This window comes from Tachyglossus aculeatus, chromosome 1, assembly GCF_015852505.1.
Source record: "Tachyglossus aculeatus isolate mTacAcu1 chromosome 1, mTacAcu1.pri, whole genome shotgun sequence".
Lineage (NCBI taxonomy): Eukaryota > Metazoa > Chordata > Mammalia > Monotremata > Tachyglossidae > Tachyglossus > Tachyglossus aculeatus.
The window spans coordinates 3,734,196-3,749,629 of record NC_052066.1 but is presented as its reverse complement, the minus strand read 5'-3'; the positions used below and the strand labels follow the sequence as shown (position 1 = coordinate 3,749,629).

General features: G+C 55.3%; 1 protein-coding gene across 1 annotated transcript; it reads right to left on the bottom strand.

Annotated features, from left to right (window-relative positions):
- Positions 1-287: 287 nt before the first annotated feature.
- EN1 (engrailed homeobox 1) lies at positions 288-7,266 on the bottom strand. The gene is made up of 2 exons (XM_038746066.1): positions 6,591-7,266; positions 288-604 (listed from the first exon to the last, which is right to left on the bottom strand). The coding sequence occupies exons 1-2, from the start codon at positions 7,264-7,266 to the stop codon at positions 288-290; spliced, it is 993 nt and encodes a 330-aa protein (XP_038601994.1).
- Between the last annotated feature and the right edge of the window lie 8,168 nt (positions 7,267-15,434).

Here is a 15,434-nt window from a genome sequence, read left to right as displayed (position 1 = left end):
GATGGTTTCGGGGGGCTCGGAGGGAGAGACAATGGGGAGGAATTTGTAGCACCTGTCCGAGTCTCTCTGTCTCTGTCTCCGTCTCTGTGAGCCTCCCTTTGTTCCCGGGCCTCTCCCGGGACCCTTCCCGGTTTCCCGGTTGGTGTTTTCGTTCTGTCCCTGGAAAATCGGTGGGAGCTGGGGGCTGGAAAAAAGGCGGGGAGTGTGGGGGGGGGAATAGATGGATGGGAGAGGGGAGAATCGAGAGGGCGGGATGAGTGGGGGGCTGGGGGGTGGAAAAAGGGGGGTCACTCGCTCTCCTCTTTGTCCTGCACGGTGGTAGTGGAGTGATTATAGAGTCCCTGGGCCATGAGATGGAGGGCCAGCCCGTTCTTGATGCCCGTGGCCTTCTTAATCTTGGCCCTCTTGTTCTGGAACCAGATCTTGATTTGGGATTCGTTGAGGCTGAGCTCCTGGGCCAGGCTCTGCCGCCGCTGCTCCGTGATGTAACGGTTGGCCTGGAATTCCGCCTTCAGCCTCTGCAACTGCTCCGCCGTGAAGGCCGTCCGCGGGCGCTTGTCTTCCTTCTCGCTCTTCTTCTTCTTCAGCTTGCGGGTGCGAGGCCCTGCGCGGGGCGAGAGACGGACACGGGGCCGGACCGGCTCAGTGGCCACCGGGAGAGGCCCCGCGGTAGCCCGGCAGCGCTTAACAAATACCATCATCGGTGCCTGGCGCGTAGTAAGCGCTTAACAAATGCCATCATCGTCATTATGGTATCATTAGGATTCCCCCCAGCCCACTTGCAGCAGCCGATCGTCTGCTTGGCACATAGTAAGCGCTGAACATATATCATCTTATCATTATTATTATTAATATTATCCCTCACGTCCCCCCAGCCCACTTGCAGCAGGCGATGGTCTGCTTGGCACATAGTAAGCGCTTAACAAATACCATCATCATTATTATTATTGTCCCCCACGCACCCCCCACCAGAGCCCACTTGCAGCAGGCGATCGTCTGCTCATTATTATTATTGTCCCCCACGCACCCCCCACCAGAGCCCACTTGCAGCAGGCGATCGTCTGCTTGGCACATAGTAAGCGCTGAACATATATCATCATCGTTATTATCATTATTATTATTAATATTATCCCTCACGTCCCCCCAGCCCACTTGCAGCAGGCGATGGTCTGCTTGGCACATAGTAAGCGCTTAACAAATACCATCATCATTATTATTATTGTCCCCCACGCACCCCCCACCAGAGCCCACTTGCAGCAGGCGATCGTCTGCTTGGCACATAGTAAGCGCTGAACATATATCATCATCGTTATTATCATCATTATTATTATTAATATTATCCCTCACGTCCCCCCAGCCCACTTGCAGCAGGCGATGGTCTGCTTGGCACATAGTAAGCGCTTAACAAATACCATCATCATTATTATTATGGTCCCCCACGCACCCCCCACCAGAGCCCACTTGCAGCAGGCGATCGTCTGCTCATTATTATTATTGTCCCCCACGCACCCCCCACCAGAGCCCACTTGCAGCAGGCGATCGTCTGCTTGGCACATAGTAAGCGCTGAACATATATCATCATCATTATTATTATTAATATTATCCCTCACGTCCCCCCAGCCCACTTGCAGCAGGCGATGGTCTGCTTGGCACATAGTAAGCGCTTAACAAATACCATCATCATTATTATTATTGTCCCCCACGCACCCCCCACCAGAGCCCACTTGCAGCAGGCGATCGTCTGCTTGGCACATAGTAAGCGCTTAACAAATGCCATCATCATTATTATCATCCTTATTATTATCGTTATAATTATTATCGCCCCCCAGCCCACTTGCAGCAGCCGATCGCCTGCTTGGCACGTAGTAAGCGCTGCACAAATATCATCATCATTATTATCATTATCATTATTAATATTATCCCTCACATCCCCCCAGCCCACTTGCAGCAGGCGATCGTCTGCTTGGCACATAGTAAGCGCTTAACAAATACCATCATCATTATTATTATTGTCCCCCTCGCCCCCCCGCCCCCCAGCCCACTTGCAGCAGACGATCGTCTGCTTGGCACATAGTAAGCGCTTAACAAATATCATCATCATTATTATCATCCTTATTATTATTGTTATTATTATTATCGCCCCCCAGCCCACTTGCAGCAGCCGATCGTCTGCTTGGCACGTAGTAAGCGTTAACAAATATCATCATCATTATTATCATTAGAATTATTATTATTAGCCCCATACCCCCTCCCCAACTCACTAGCAGCAGCCGATCTTCTGCTTGGTACATAGTAACTGCTTAACAAATATCATCATCATTAGTATCATTATTATTATTAGTCCCCACGCCCCCTCCCCAGCTCACTTGCAGCCAGCCGATCGTCCGCTTACTATGTGCTAGTAATAATAATAATATTATTATTATAATCCCCCCCCAGCCTACTTGCAGCAGCCGATCGTCTGCTTGGCACATAGTAAGCGCTTAACAAATACCATCATCATCATCATTATTGAGCGCTTACCGTGTGAAGAGCGCTGTTGTCAGCGCTGGGAAAGCACAATTCAGCTATCGATGTCTGTCTACTTGTTTGGTTTTGTTGTCCGTCTCCCCCTTCCTAGACTGTGAACCCGGTGTGGGGTAGGGATTGTCTCTATCTGTTGCCGAATGGTACTTTCCCAGCGCTTAGTACAGTGCTCTGCACACAGTAAGCGTTCAATCAATACAATTGATTGAAGTTTTGAATGAATGAACAATAAAGAGAGACGATCCCTGCCCGCCCCGGGCTTACAGTCTTAGAGGATCATAATCATTTTGTTACGCGCTTACTAGGAGTCAAACAATGTACTAAGCCCTGGAGTGGATCCAAGCAAATCGGTTTGGACACCGCAGTTGTTGTGTGTAGAGCACTGGACTAAGCGTTTGGGAGAGGACGGCGATAATAATGGTATTTGTTAAGCGCTTACTGTGTGTCAAGAACTGCTCTAAGCGCTGGGGAGAGGACGATGATAATAATAATAACAGTGGTGTTTGTTAAGCGCTTACTATGAGCCAAGCACTGTTCTAAGCACTTGGGAGAGGACTACGGGAGTAATAATAACAATAATCGTATTTGTTAAGTGCTTACTATGTGCCAAGCACTGTTCTAAGCCCTGGGGGGTACACAAGGTGACCAGGTTTTCCCACGTGGGGCTCACAGTCTTCATCCCCATTTTACAGATGGGGGAACTGAAGCCCAGAGAAGTGAAGTGACTTGCCCAAAGTCACACAGCTGACAATTGGCGGAGCCGGGATTTGAACCCACATCCTCTGACTCCCAAGCCTGCGCTCTTTCCACTAAGCGACGCTGCTAAGACTCTAACCTCGTTGCGGGCCGGTTTGGAGTGGTATTAATAATAATAACGAATAATGATGGTATTTGTTAAGCGCTATACTGTGTGCCAGGGACCGTACTCAGCGCTGAGGTAGAATTGCCTGCTGGGTGACCTTGGGTAAGTCACTTAAATTTTCTGGGACTCAGTTCCCTCGTCTGTAAAATGGGGATGGAGACTGTGAGCCCCACGTGGGACAAGGATTGGGTCTGATCCCATTTGCTTGGATCCCCTCCAGCGCTTAGTACAGTGTCTGGCACATAGTAAGCGCTTAACAAATACCAGAATTATTATTGTATCGTCCTCTCCCGAGCGCTTAGCACGGTGCCCTGCACACAACAAATAGGATTGAGTGAATGAACGGTAAACAGACACATTCCCTGCCCACAACCAGTTTACAGTCTACGAGCTGAGACCGTCTCTCATCCTGGGATGGAGAGACAAACTAAAACAGAGACGACCCCCGCTACCCCAACCATTTCGCCCGACCCCTGCGTTGCCTCTGAACTTAAATGAGCGTGGGGGGGGGGTCTATAAAAGCTCCCCTTCCTCCTCTTCTTCCTCCTCCTCCTCCATCCCAGGCCCCCAAGCCCCGCTTTGTGGAGAATCCTAGAATTAACGAAAGCTGCGTTTCCGCGCCCCCCACCCCCCAATTCTGTGGAATTGGGTGGGGAAGGGGGTAGGGAGAATTAGGAAACTGGGACGGGGTAGCCCCCTCTCTGTCTACCGCCCACCCCCCAACCCAAGACCCCTGCGACTCCCCGTAAAGCATCCCGAAGGCCGAGGCCCTGAGGGCAAACCTCAGATTCCGACCCCGCGTCCCAAATATTGGCCAGGAGAGCTGGATCGCACTTTCCCAAGCGCTTAGTACAGTGCTCTGCACACAGTAAGAGGACACCCCCTTCGCCCCCCATCCCTCCGACACCCCCCCCCCCCACACACACACCCAAACACACATACATACACAAGCAGCCCCGGAGAAAGACCCCAGCCCGCATTCAATTCGGCTTCGGTTTCTCCCCCAAACGAAAAATCGCCCCCGGCGCCCCCAGGCCGGGGGTCCACCACCGTCCCGCCTTTGGGGGGGTGGGGGGTCGGTCGTCGCTCCCTCGATGGCCCCGGAGGGGACCCCCCCCAAACGGCTCCCACGAGCCCCCCGCCCGCTCCAAGTCCAGGCGGCTCTTCGCGAAATTCCCAAGGCCCGTCCCGGCTCCAGTGAAGTCCGGTAATCATGGGACTGGCCAACACGGAGGGAGCGAATCCCAAATAAACGCGTGGACACGTCGGGAGAGACCGAAAAAGATACACGGTGACAGAGACGGAGACGGAGAAACACAGAGATGGAGACAGAGAGACAGAGAGATGATGACCGGGAGGTAGATTTAGAAACAGGAGAAGACGGAGAGCATACGGATACCCAGAAAAAAATACAGAAAGAGAGACACGAATATACGAAAGGAGACACGGATAGACACAGTGCTTGGCACATAGTAAGCACTTAAATGCCATCATCATTGTTATCATTATTATAGACACGCAGAGAAATATATGGATTCGCACATAGATACCTGGAGAGAGAATATGTGCTGAGATGAACGAGCGCATCTATTAGCCCGCTGGCTAGCTAACTTCTGTTTTTCCGTGAAAATCTGTATTTCTATTTCCCCGTTAACGTCCGTATATGCATTCGGGTCCGACCCGCACTGGATTTGGGTATAATGATAACGATGATGGCGGTGGTGGTCATAATAATAATAATGATGATAATAAAAGAATAGAAATAATAGCGACAACAACGACATTACTACACAATAAATTGCGCTGGAGTCCGAGGACTTGGCCGCCGTCTGTCGGCTCCCCATGCCCTCCCAGAAAAAGATGTAGGATCTTCGAACCCACTTCCCCCAAAAAACAGTGCAGCGATGCCCTGGTAGAGGGGGATCCGGGCGGCCAGAAAGCGGGGCAGAGCGGGTTGAGAAACTCGTCTGCGAGCAGACTTGATGGGGGTCGGGCGGAATAGGGGTGAGGGGGGATCAGGAGGGATAAAATGCTCCCCTAGTAAAAGAGGGAGGGGGCGAAGGGGCCCGCGAGTCCGTCAGAAGCCCGGCGGACTCCGGACGGACCACGCTAGGCCGCTCAATGGCTACTACCCGATTTCAGGCCTCTGTGGGAGGGATTTTGGGGGGGTCTCCAGCGGATTTCGCCTTCGAGGGTGGTGGGAGCCACAACGTTCAGGGGGTCGACCGTCGGCTGGGGGAGACTCCCACCTTCTCCCACTCCTCTCCTGCTCGCCCATCCTCTCGTGGGCTCCTCCACTCCTCCAAACCCGCACCGAGGCCCGGTGAGATCGGATCCCTTCCCGCTTTTCCCAAAGCCGGGAGGGCCCCGGACGATCCGAGGAGGAGGAGGAGGGGGGGGTCCCTGCGCGGGCCGACCCCCTAGGAACCGTAAATGATGATGGTATTTGTTAAGCGCTTACTGTGTACCAAGCACTGTTCTAACCATCTGGGCCTGTCCTTGCGAGGCGGGACGACGACTCTCCCCGTCCCGAATTGAACCCCCTCACGGGGGTCACGCTTCGGGGGGCGGGATGGGGGGTGTCTCCCAGATTCCCCCTCTCACCCCCGAGCTTTGGGGAGGGGGCGCAAAAATCCGGGGCGCGGCGACGGGAGGAGACCCCCGGTGCCTCGAAACCAGAGGCTTCTTAGGCCTGAATTCCGGCTCTCTTCCTCGGTTTCCTCCTCGGCTCCCCTCCCTCCCTGCCCCTGCCAGGGCCGGGAACTAATTAGCCTTCCCCCCAAAGTCTCGGAGACCCCCTCCACCCCATCCCCCGGACCACCCCAGCTGTTCCAAACCCCCAGACCTCCCAACACCTCGGCTCCCGGCCTTGGCTTTTCCCCCCTCTCTCCTATCTCTCCCTGTTTGGGGAAAGCCCCCACGACCCCTTGTGCCCCCTCCCCCGACTCTAGGGGCTCCCCCTCTGCTCCCCCCTTCAAACCCCTTCCCCCCTGCTTCTCTCGGGGTTGGACATCTGCTCCCCAGCTTCAAACCCCTTCCCCTCCCCCCGAAGAAAGAAATAAGGAAAAAAGTGAGGGGAAAACAAGTTTAGTGGCACCACCGGGAATGCCGATTCGTTCGGGATTCCGGGGCCGGGGGGTGGAAAGGAGGGAGTTGGAGGAGGGGGGAGGGTCAAGGATCAGGGGAGGAGGGGGTCACTCACCGGAGGATGGACGGTCCGAGTAGCGCGTGCAATAGACCCAGGCGGGCCACACCAGCGGTTGTTGGGAGTCGCTCTTGACCACTGACCCGCTGTTGGCCGAACTCATGAGCAGAATGGCCGGATTGCCCGGGTCGGCGAACTTCACCCCCGGGATGCCCGGGCTGACCCCGCTTCCGACCCCGTCCTGGGCTTTGGCGGCCGCCGCGCCAGGCCGGCCCGGGGAGCCGTCGGGCGTGGCACAGTTGGCATCCCCCGGGCATCGCAGAGAGGCCGCAGGGACCGGCCGCGGCCCCAGGGAGTTGGAGGGCTCTCTCCCGGCGGGGGTCTGACCCCTCTCTCCATCTCCCCTTCCTCCTCCTCCTCCTCCTCCTCCTTCTTCTCCTCCCGCCGCCTCCAGGATCTGCTGCTGCTGCAGTTTCTTGCAGCCGAAGTCCGGCCTCAAGATATTGTCAATGAAAAAGTTGGTCGTGCGGTGATGCCCGGGGGCCGGTGGGGGCGGATTCTGGGGGGGCCGCTGCGGGGGTCGCTGCGGGGTCCGCTGCGGGGGCTGGGGAGGAGCCAGGGGGAGGCAAGGACCGGCGGGGGATGAAGGGGTGTGTTGCGGGGAGACGGAAACGCTCTCCGCATCGCTGCCGCTGCCGGAATCGAGATGACTTTTAGGTTCCGAATCTTCCATCCTCCGGCGACTCACCGCAACCTTTCCTTTTCCCCCCCCCGCCCCGCCGATCGAAGGCAGGGGCAGGCGGGGTGCCGGGAGAGAAAGGTGGGGGGGAAGAAGACGAGGAAGAAAAGAAAGAGAGAAAGACAGAGAGAAAGTAAGAAAGAAAGAAAGAAAGAAAGAAAGAAAGAAAGAAAGAAAGAAAGAAAGAAAGAAAGAAAGAGAGAAAGAAAGAAAGAAAGAAAGAAAGAAAGAAAGAAAGAAAGAAAGAAAGAAAGAAAGAAAGAAAGAAAGAAAGAAAGGAAAGAAAGGAAGGAAGGAAGGAAAAAGAAAGGAAGGAAAAAGAAAGGAAGGAAAAAGAAAGGGGGAAAGAAAGGAAGAGAGAAAGAAAGAGGGAAAGAAAGAGGGAAAGAAAGGAAGAGAGAAAGAAAGGGAAAGAAAGGAAGAGAGAAAGAAAGAGGGAAAGAAAGAGGGAAAGAAAGGAAGAGAGAAAGAAAGGGAAAGAAAGGAAGAGAGAAAGAGAGAAGGAAAGAAAGAAGAAAGAAAAGGAAGATAAAAAAGAAAGAAAAAGAAAAGAAAAAAGAGAAAGAAACCCCGCACGGATCCAAGGGGGGCCGGTTTAGCTTCTCTCTCTCTCCCCCCGTCTCCTCCGTCTTAAATCGACCAGATCGCCCGATCTCTCTCCGTCTCCCTCCGGGTCTTCTTCGCCCAACACCCCCAACCCCCCCACCCCCCGTCCTTTCTCTAATTTGTAGATATCCAGATATGGAGTCACGCGGAGAGCGGGTTGTTCTACAATCGGACGACTAAAAGTAAAAACAAAAAGGAAGACGCGCCATACCGACAACGACACCAAAAAAAACACCCACCAAAAAAAAAAATAGAAATAAAGCGCCCCCTCCCCCTTCCTAGTGTCGTTCTGTATAACAGAGAGGAAAGGCCCCCAAACACCAGTCTTTAAAATCTACCCATCTTCCCATCAGCAGGGTGAGAGGTTTCGCCGCTTTCCCCAACTGTCATTCTTGACTGCGTCCACGACTCTAAGTCGGCACCTCCTTTAATCGAGGGAGAGAGAAGGAGGGAGAGAAAAGAAGAGACAGAGAGAGAGAGAGAGACAGAGAGAGGGGAAAGATTTAGAAAGAGAGAGAGACGGGGGGGAGACGAATCTCCGACCCTACAGACTGGGTATTTTTTTTTTTTTTTTGCCAGACAGCGACGGATCTTTGCACAAACTCTCCCCAGGAAAAAAAAAAGGGAAAAAAAATCTCTCAGATACTTTTTTTTTTGCATCAGAGCCGGAAGCAGTTAGTCTGAGCGCACGTGTGAAAAGCCAATGGCGTGGAGAGGTTCTCGCTGACACCCGTGACGCCGACCAATCGGGGGCCCTGCAACTTTCCGATAAATAATCCATGGGCCTAAGAATTGAGGAGGGGGAGGGGAAAGGAGGGGGAAAATCATCACTCCCCACCCCCTCCCACCTCCCTCCATCCTCCCCCTCCCCAATCCCCTCGCAGCTCGGGGTGCGGAGAAAGCAAATATAAAATCAACTCCATAAACAACTTGTTCAAGTAATGTAGGATTATGGCCGCGTGCGTGGAGAATTCGGGTGTAGCCGGGCTGCACGGACTTTTCCCAGTTCTCTCCCTCCCCTCTCTCCCTCTCTGTCAACTCTCTCTCTTTCTCTCTTCTTCCCGGCTTTCCCCCCCCCTCCCCAAACACACTTTCTGCTTCCCCTCTCCCCCTCCCTAAAATAAAGAAGCTTTCCCTGCTTGACTGGGCTACGTAGGAAGAGTTATCGTTTTGTGAGGGAGGGAGGTGTGCGTGTGTGTGTGTGTGTGTGTGTGTGTGTGTGTGTGTGTGTGTGTGTAAAGAAAGAGGGGGAAGGGGATGTCCTGCGGGGAGTCCCTCCGCAGCCCCCTCTTTTTTCGGAATATTGGAAGGGTCCCTATTTCTTCACTGGGGTCTTTGCGTCCTTCCCTCTCCGGTGCCACGCGTTATTTAGGGGTCTGCCAGAGGGGGATTAGGGTCCGGGGGGGTTCTTGGAGGGAGGGGGTTGTCTTTTTTGTGTCCCCCTTAATCTCCGGATTTCCCAGTTCTGACGCTGGACCTGACCCAATAAGCGAGGTAGATGGAGAGCTCGGAGGCGGTGGGATTCGGATCCAGACGACCAGGGACCCCCTCACACGTCTCCCCGACTCCCCCCTCATCCCCCCGTCCCGACTCCCCCCACCCCCCACCCCCAATGAGGGGGGCTAGGACCTGACACTCATCCCCACCCCTAAACGCGGGTCTTGAGGTTTTTTTCAAAAATCCGTTTTTCCCCTCTTCCCCCGGAGACATCAAGAAGATGCTCAGAATTGGGGGGGGGGAATGAAATCGCAATAATTCCCCCACCCTTCTAGCAACAGCTCCCCGAAACCCAGGCTTCTTTCGGGGCGCGTTTTCCGACTCGGGCCCATCAGAGCGGCTTGGCAAAACTCGCTTTATAGCGAGAGCGGTAGCCTTGTAACCGCAGGCCGAAATGGACCGGGGTCTCCGGGCTGGTCGGGGGGCAAGTCGGGGTCCCACCTCTCGGGGGGCCCTCATGGGAGGCCGAAGAGGGGCGTTTTAGGGGACTGGGGGTCTTCACACCCGAAGGGGCCGGGCCGGAGGGAGGCTGGGAGAAATCTCTCCCGTCCTTCGCCGATGGGAGCCGGTATCTTCGGATTCAGTTGAAGGCCCAGACCGTGACCCCCGTAAAAGTATAACCCCCCCTCCCGCCCCCCCAATCTCCCACCTGCACCCCCATCCCCGCAATCTCTGGAGGACCCCCATCCAGACGTCTCTGTTGGAATAAACGCGCCCCCCACCCTCAATATCAGATAGAGCTTTCCTTAAAAAGGGGGAGGGGGGATTCCCGATCCAGAATTGCTGCGCTGAGGAATTTTTTCCATCAGCTCTTTTTTTTTCCAGGGTCCTCCCCCTCTCCCCTCACCCCTGCCCCCCCAACCCCCCATTCCCCGTTCTCAGTTTGGTTCGGAGAAAGGAATTCAGGTCTGAAGGGGGGAGCGGAGAGGAGAGATGGGGAAACGTCGCCCTGAATCCGAATTAGAGGAGGGGGGCGAGGGGAGGGGCGCTAGCCACCGGAGCATGGATGGGGGTCCAGCCCGGGAAGACGACTCCCCCCCCCCTCCCCCAGGGACTAAGCCCCCTCCCCGCCTCCCTCGAAATAAATCAATTTGATGGGGGGGGAGACAACTCTTCCCCGACTACAAAATCCACCGGCCGTTGGGAGGAGCCGGGGGGGGTGGGGGGGGTGGATTTTATTTATATTTATAAGTTGGCAAAATTGAAATCTTTATCCCGCAAGCGAGCGTGGATACTTAATTAAATTCTAATTAGGACACTATCAATACCCTATTTAGGCACGGAGCCTTTGTGCCGCGCGCTTCCTTTCAGCGCGTTAAATGGAGGTCCGTCGCCTTATCTCGCCTGCAGGAGACGACTCCAAGAGAGGACTGCGGAAGATAATTTATAGGTTTTAATTACTCTTCATTCCGCCTGATCAGCTTGGCGTTCATCACAGGACTGTGAATAAAAACCCGGGATTCGGCGCTGTCAACAGCGACCGGCAGGCCGTTTAATCAAATGGAGAGGGGCCCGCGCTCCACGAAGCGGGATCTTTCCCGCAATTTCTCAGCTGCTGATAAAGCTACCTGAATAATGCGGCGGTCCTTTGGAGAAGGGCGCCATTTACCGAAATGACTTTATTGACGGCTTCACGTCGGTAATTCCCCCCACCCCCCTTTTTTGGGGGGCTTCTCAGGAGAGGGATTTGGAAATCGCACTGGGAATGGGCCGGTGTGGGGGAAAAGGATTGAGGGGGAAGGAAGAGTGGGTGAAAATCGTCCGCCTTCGTGTTTCTTTGGGAGATTCCGCTCCTGCCCCCCGAAACCTCATCCCCTTGTGTCTCCCCCAAGCCCACCCCCCGCCCCGAATTAGGGTGTGATCCGAACTCACCACACAACACAAAACATAAGGCCCGGGCCCTGTTCCGCGCGGTCGGGAGGATAAAAAGAGGAAGGCCAGGACTGAATCCCCTCCATCCCACGCCCCACCCGCGTTTTGGGGAGGGGGCCGTTGTGGCTGTTTTCCGTGGGTCCCCTCTCGGAGGGGGAGGGAAAGTTGGGGGGCGCCTTTTCGGGCCTAGGAGGTTGGGGTCGACCCGAGGAGGAGGCTCCCCCGCATCCTTGGAGTTTAAATGTTCAGGTGTTTCGCAGTGGGTATCCTTGGGTGAATACACGGGGATGTGTAGTGGTGTGTGTGTGTGCGTGTATCTAGGGGTGCGTGGGTGTGTATCTGGCGTGGATGTGCTTTCATTCATCCATTCAACTGTCTTTATTGAGCGTTTGCGGTGTTCAGAGCACTGTACTAAGCGCTTGGAAACTACAATACAGCAATAAAGAGAGACAATCCCTGCCCACGATGGGCTTACAGTGTACAGTGCGTGTGTCTACATGCGTGCGTGGGTGTCTACCTGTGAGTGGGTGAGGATGCGACGGGCCTCCTGCCCACCACCAGGACAACCTGGGAGTCTCCTTCCCCACTTCCCCCGCCCCCCCGAAAAGACCCTCCAGATCGTTTCCCCGTCCCGGTTTCCCGCCTCCTTACATCGAATTCCCGGACTTTCCCGAATAGCCCGAACCGGGATTCCCGGAGAAGGGGCTGCTAAGGGGGTCGTCGTTGGCGGGGCGACCGAGACGGGGGTCGGGAGGCGGTGGATTCCCAGGAGTTGTTGGGGAAACCGGAGACAAAATCTCCGCCGAGACGGAGCGAAAAGATTCGTTCTCCGGAAACCAGGGTGTGAATTGTGTGTCCTTGTGGGTGAGAGATCGGGTGTCTGTGTGCTTCCGAGTGCGCACAAGAGTGTTCAAATATTTCTTTGTGTGTGCCGATTGCGTGTTTGTCTTTTTTTTTTGTAGAGAAGCGTGTTTTGCGTGTGACTGTGTACTTTCGAGGGGTGCGGGAGTAAGTGCGTCCCTGGATGTTGGCGTGTTTGCTTTTGGATGGAGGAGTGTGAGGACCTTGTTGTGTGTGTGGCTGGGCGTACGTTTGCGTGAATCCGATGCGTGGATTTGTTTCCGTGGATTTGCGGGCGTCGGGGTTATTGGGGATGGAGAGCGTCTGGGTTGTTCGTGTGACTGCTCTGCGTGGATACGTTTCCGTGGGTGTGCGTGTGTAATAATGTTGGTATTTGTCAAGCGCTTACTATGTGCCAAGCTCTGCTCTAAGCGCTGGCACTGTGTTGTGGCGAGGGCGTGGAGGGAATTGGCCGTGGGGCGAGTGCCCGTGTCGTTCGTGTGTCTTGGAGGTGCGTGGTGTGTGTTTGTGTGTCTGCGTGTGCGGGTCTTGCGAAGCAGAGTTCGTTCCATCCGTCTATCTCTTCTCTTTCCCTGGGAGGAAAAGGGAGGTTATTTGGGGGCGGTGGGCGGATGGTATCAGGGGTCGGGCGACCCCCGGGGCCGCCTCGGCGATAATCCCATTTCCGGGGCGAGTAAGGGATCACCACACCGGCCTCGCGGAGCGGACACCGATGAATTGGACGGAGAAAAAAGGAAAAGAGAGCCCGCCTTGCTCCAACCTCGAGGCCTCCGGCCCGCTTTGTTTCCCGTCAAAGCCGACAGCCCCTCCCGGCCTGTAAGGTCAGCGCGGGTCCCCTATTCCGGGGGGTGGGTGGGAGGGGAAGGGGGTGGGGGGAAAACCCCCGGACACTGACCCCGATCCGGCCTCGTCCAAGGGGCGGAGACCCCCGCCCGTCCCCCTCCCCAAAGCCCGGAGATCCGGGCCGCCGCCGGAGAGCCAAATCGGGACAGGCCGCACAGAGATTGGGGAACGGGGGGAGAGAAAAGGGGGGGACGGTTGGGGGGCTTATCTCCCTCTCACCGAAACGCTTTTCCACCCGGGAGCGTGCGTGTGTGTGTGTGTGTGTGTGTGTGCGTACACGTGTGTACACGTGCGTGGGCCTGGAAACAAATAGACGCGCCGTCGGTGGCCACGCGAAATCTCGGAGATGGGGAGCGTTTGGGGGACCCCCGACCCGAGGACCTCGACTCCAGATGAACCGAGGGAGGGCCGGGAGCGTCCTGACCGCCCCGCTTGCCGAACTGCGGGGCAAAACCAAGACGGAAAAGCCTCCCCGCCCCCCGCTGACCCCCCAAGTTTTCTGGTCCAAGAATGGTCTCGTTTCTCCGTCTGTTCCTCCGCTTCCCTACCACAGAACCAGATGGGTTTTTGGTGGGTGGGGAGGATATAGGGGGGACTGGGGTAGCGCTTTCCACATTTTTCCACTTGGCGCTGAAATCCCCTCATTCATTCATTCATTCAATCGTATTTATTGAGCGCTCAGGGGGTGCAGAGCACTGTACTAAGCGCTTGGGAATTACAAGTTGGCAACATATAGAGACGGTCCCTACCCAACAGTGGGCTCACAGTCCCTCGCTCCCCCTCTCCGTAACGACGAGGCGCAAATAGCGGGACAAGGCCGGCAGATGGGATTGAGGTTTGGGGGTTCACTCCCTCAGAGTTAAAAAAAAAACGATTTCTCCCTCTCTCCCACCTTCCACACAATTTAGGATTCCCTCTCCCACCCCCCACACCATCCTGGGCCCCCTCTCCCGATCCCTTCCTCTTCCTCCCCCCTTTTTCCTTCCTCTTCTCCCCTAACCCCCGACCCTCCGAACCCCTTTCCCGTGGCCGGTCCCCCTCCATCCCACGCCCTCCGCCTCGCCAAGGAAGGGCGAGTGTCCACGCGGGCTAAGAAGGGCACGTGTCCACGCGGGCTAGGCGAGGGCGAGAACCAGGCCCGCGTCCTAACACACGACGAAAAGTGGTGGGAAAAAAAAAAATCACAGGAGGATAAAGCAAAACCCTTTCGGTTAGAAAGATCGATGGCTCTTGAAAAAAAAAAATAAACCCACCTCTTCTCCCTCCTTTCTTTTCTTCCTCTCCCCCTCCCCCTTTCTTCCCCTCCCCCCACCCCCAATCCCCTCCCCTGTCCGGAACCCCCCGGGCCGGGGGGTGGGAAGCCAAGGGAAGCGAGCAGGTCGGAACATTAACAGAAAATCCAGAAGTCGGAATTTGAAGGCAGAAAAAAAGGACCAGAAAAATGCACCCTCTTTCCCTCCCGCCCCCCGCCCCCCGTCCCCTCCAGACTCCGGAGGGTCCGGATCTCAGTCCTGGCTGGTTTTTATTGGGGATGGGGGGGATCTGGTGTTTGCTCTGGGTGCAGAGCACTGCGCTAAGCGCTCGGGAGAGTCCGCTAGAATCAATCAATCAATCAATCAATCAATCGTATTTATTGAGCGCTTACTATGTGCAGAGCACTGTACTAAGCGCTTGGGAAGTACAAATTGGCAACACATAGAGACAGTCCCTACCCAACAGTGGGCTCACAGTCTAAAAGACAGTCTAAAAGTCTAGAACAGAGTTGGTAGGCACGGTCTCTGCCCCTGTCGAGCTCCGGGAGTCTCTAGTACGCTCCGGGGAGCGGTTCCGTCCGGGGGGCGTGTTTGGGGGGGACCCCTGGCTGACCAAGGAACCCCTTCCTGGACCCCCAGGCAGATCCGGACACGGTGGGACCCTCCCCCACCTCCCCGGGTTTGGAATTTCACCTGGACCTTTCATTCATTCGTTCATTCAGTCGTATTTATTGAGCGCTTACTGCGCGCAGAGCACTGTGCTAAGCGCTGGGGAAGTCCATGGAGGCAACAGATAGAGACGGTCCCTACCCAACGACGGGCTCACAGGCTAGAAGGGAGAGACAGACAACAAAACAAAACAAGTCACTTTCACTATGCCGCCCCGGGTATAGTGCGGTGTCAATATCGGGGGGCGGGAGCTGGGGATCACCCCCCACTAACCATTCATTCATTCATTCAATCGTATTTATTCATTCAATCGTATTTATTGAGCGCTTACTGTGTGCAGAGCACTGGACTAAGCGCTTGGGAAGTACAAGTCGGCAACATACAGAGACGGTCCCTACCCAACAGTGGGCTCACAGTCTAGAGGGGGGAGACAGACGACAAAACAAAATCACCATCATCATAACGATGGCATTTGTTAAGCACTGTACTAAGCGCTGGGGTGGATCCAAGCCAATCGGATTGGACGCATCCCCCGTCCCCCGTGGGCCTCTCAGCCATTTT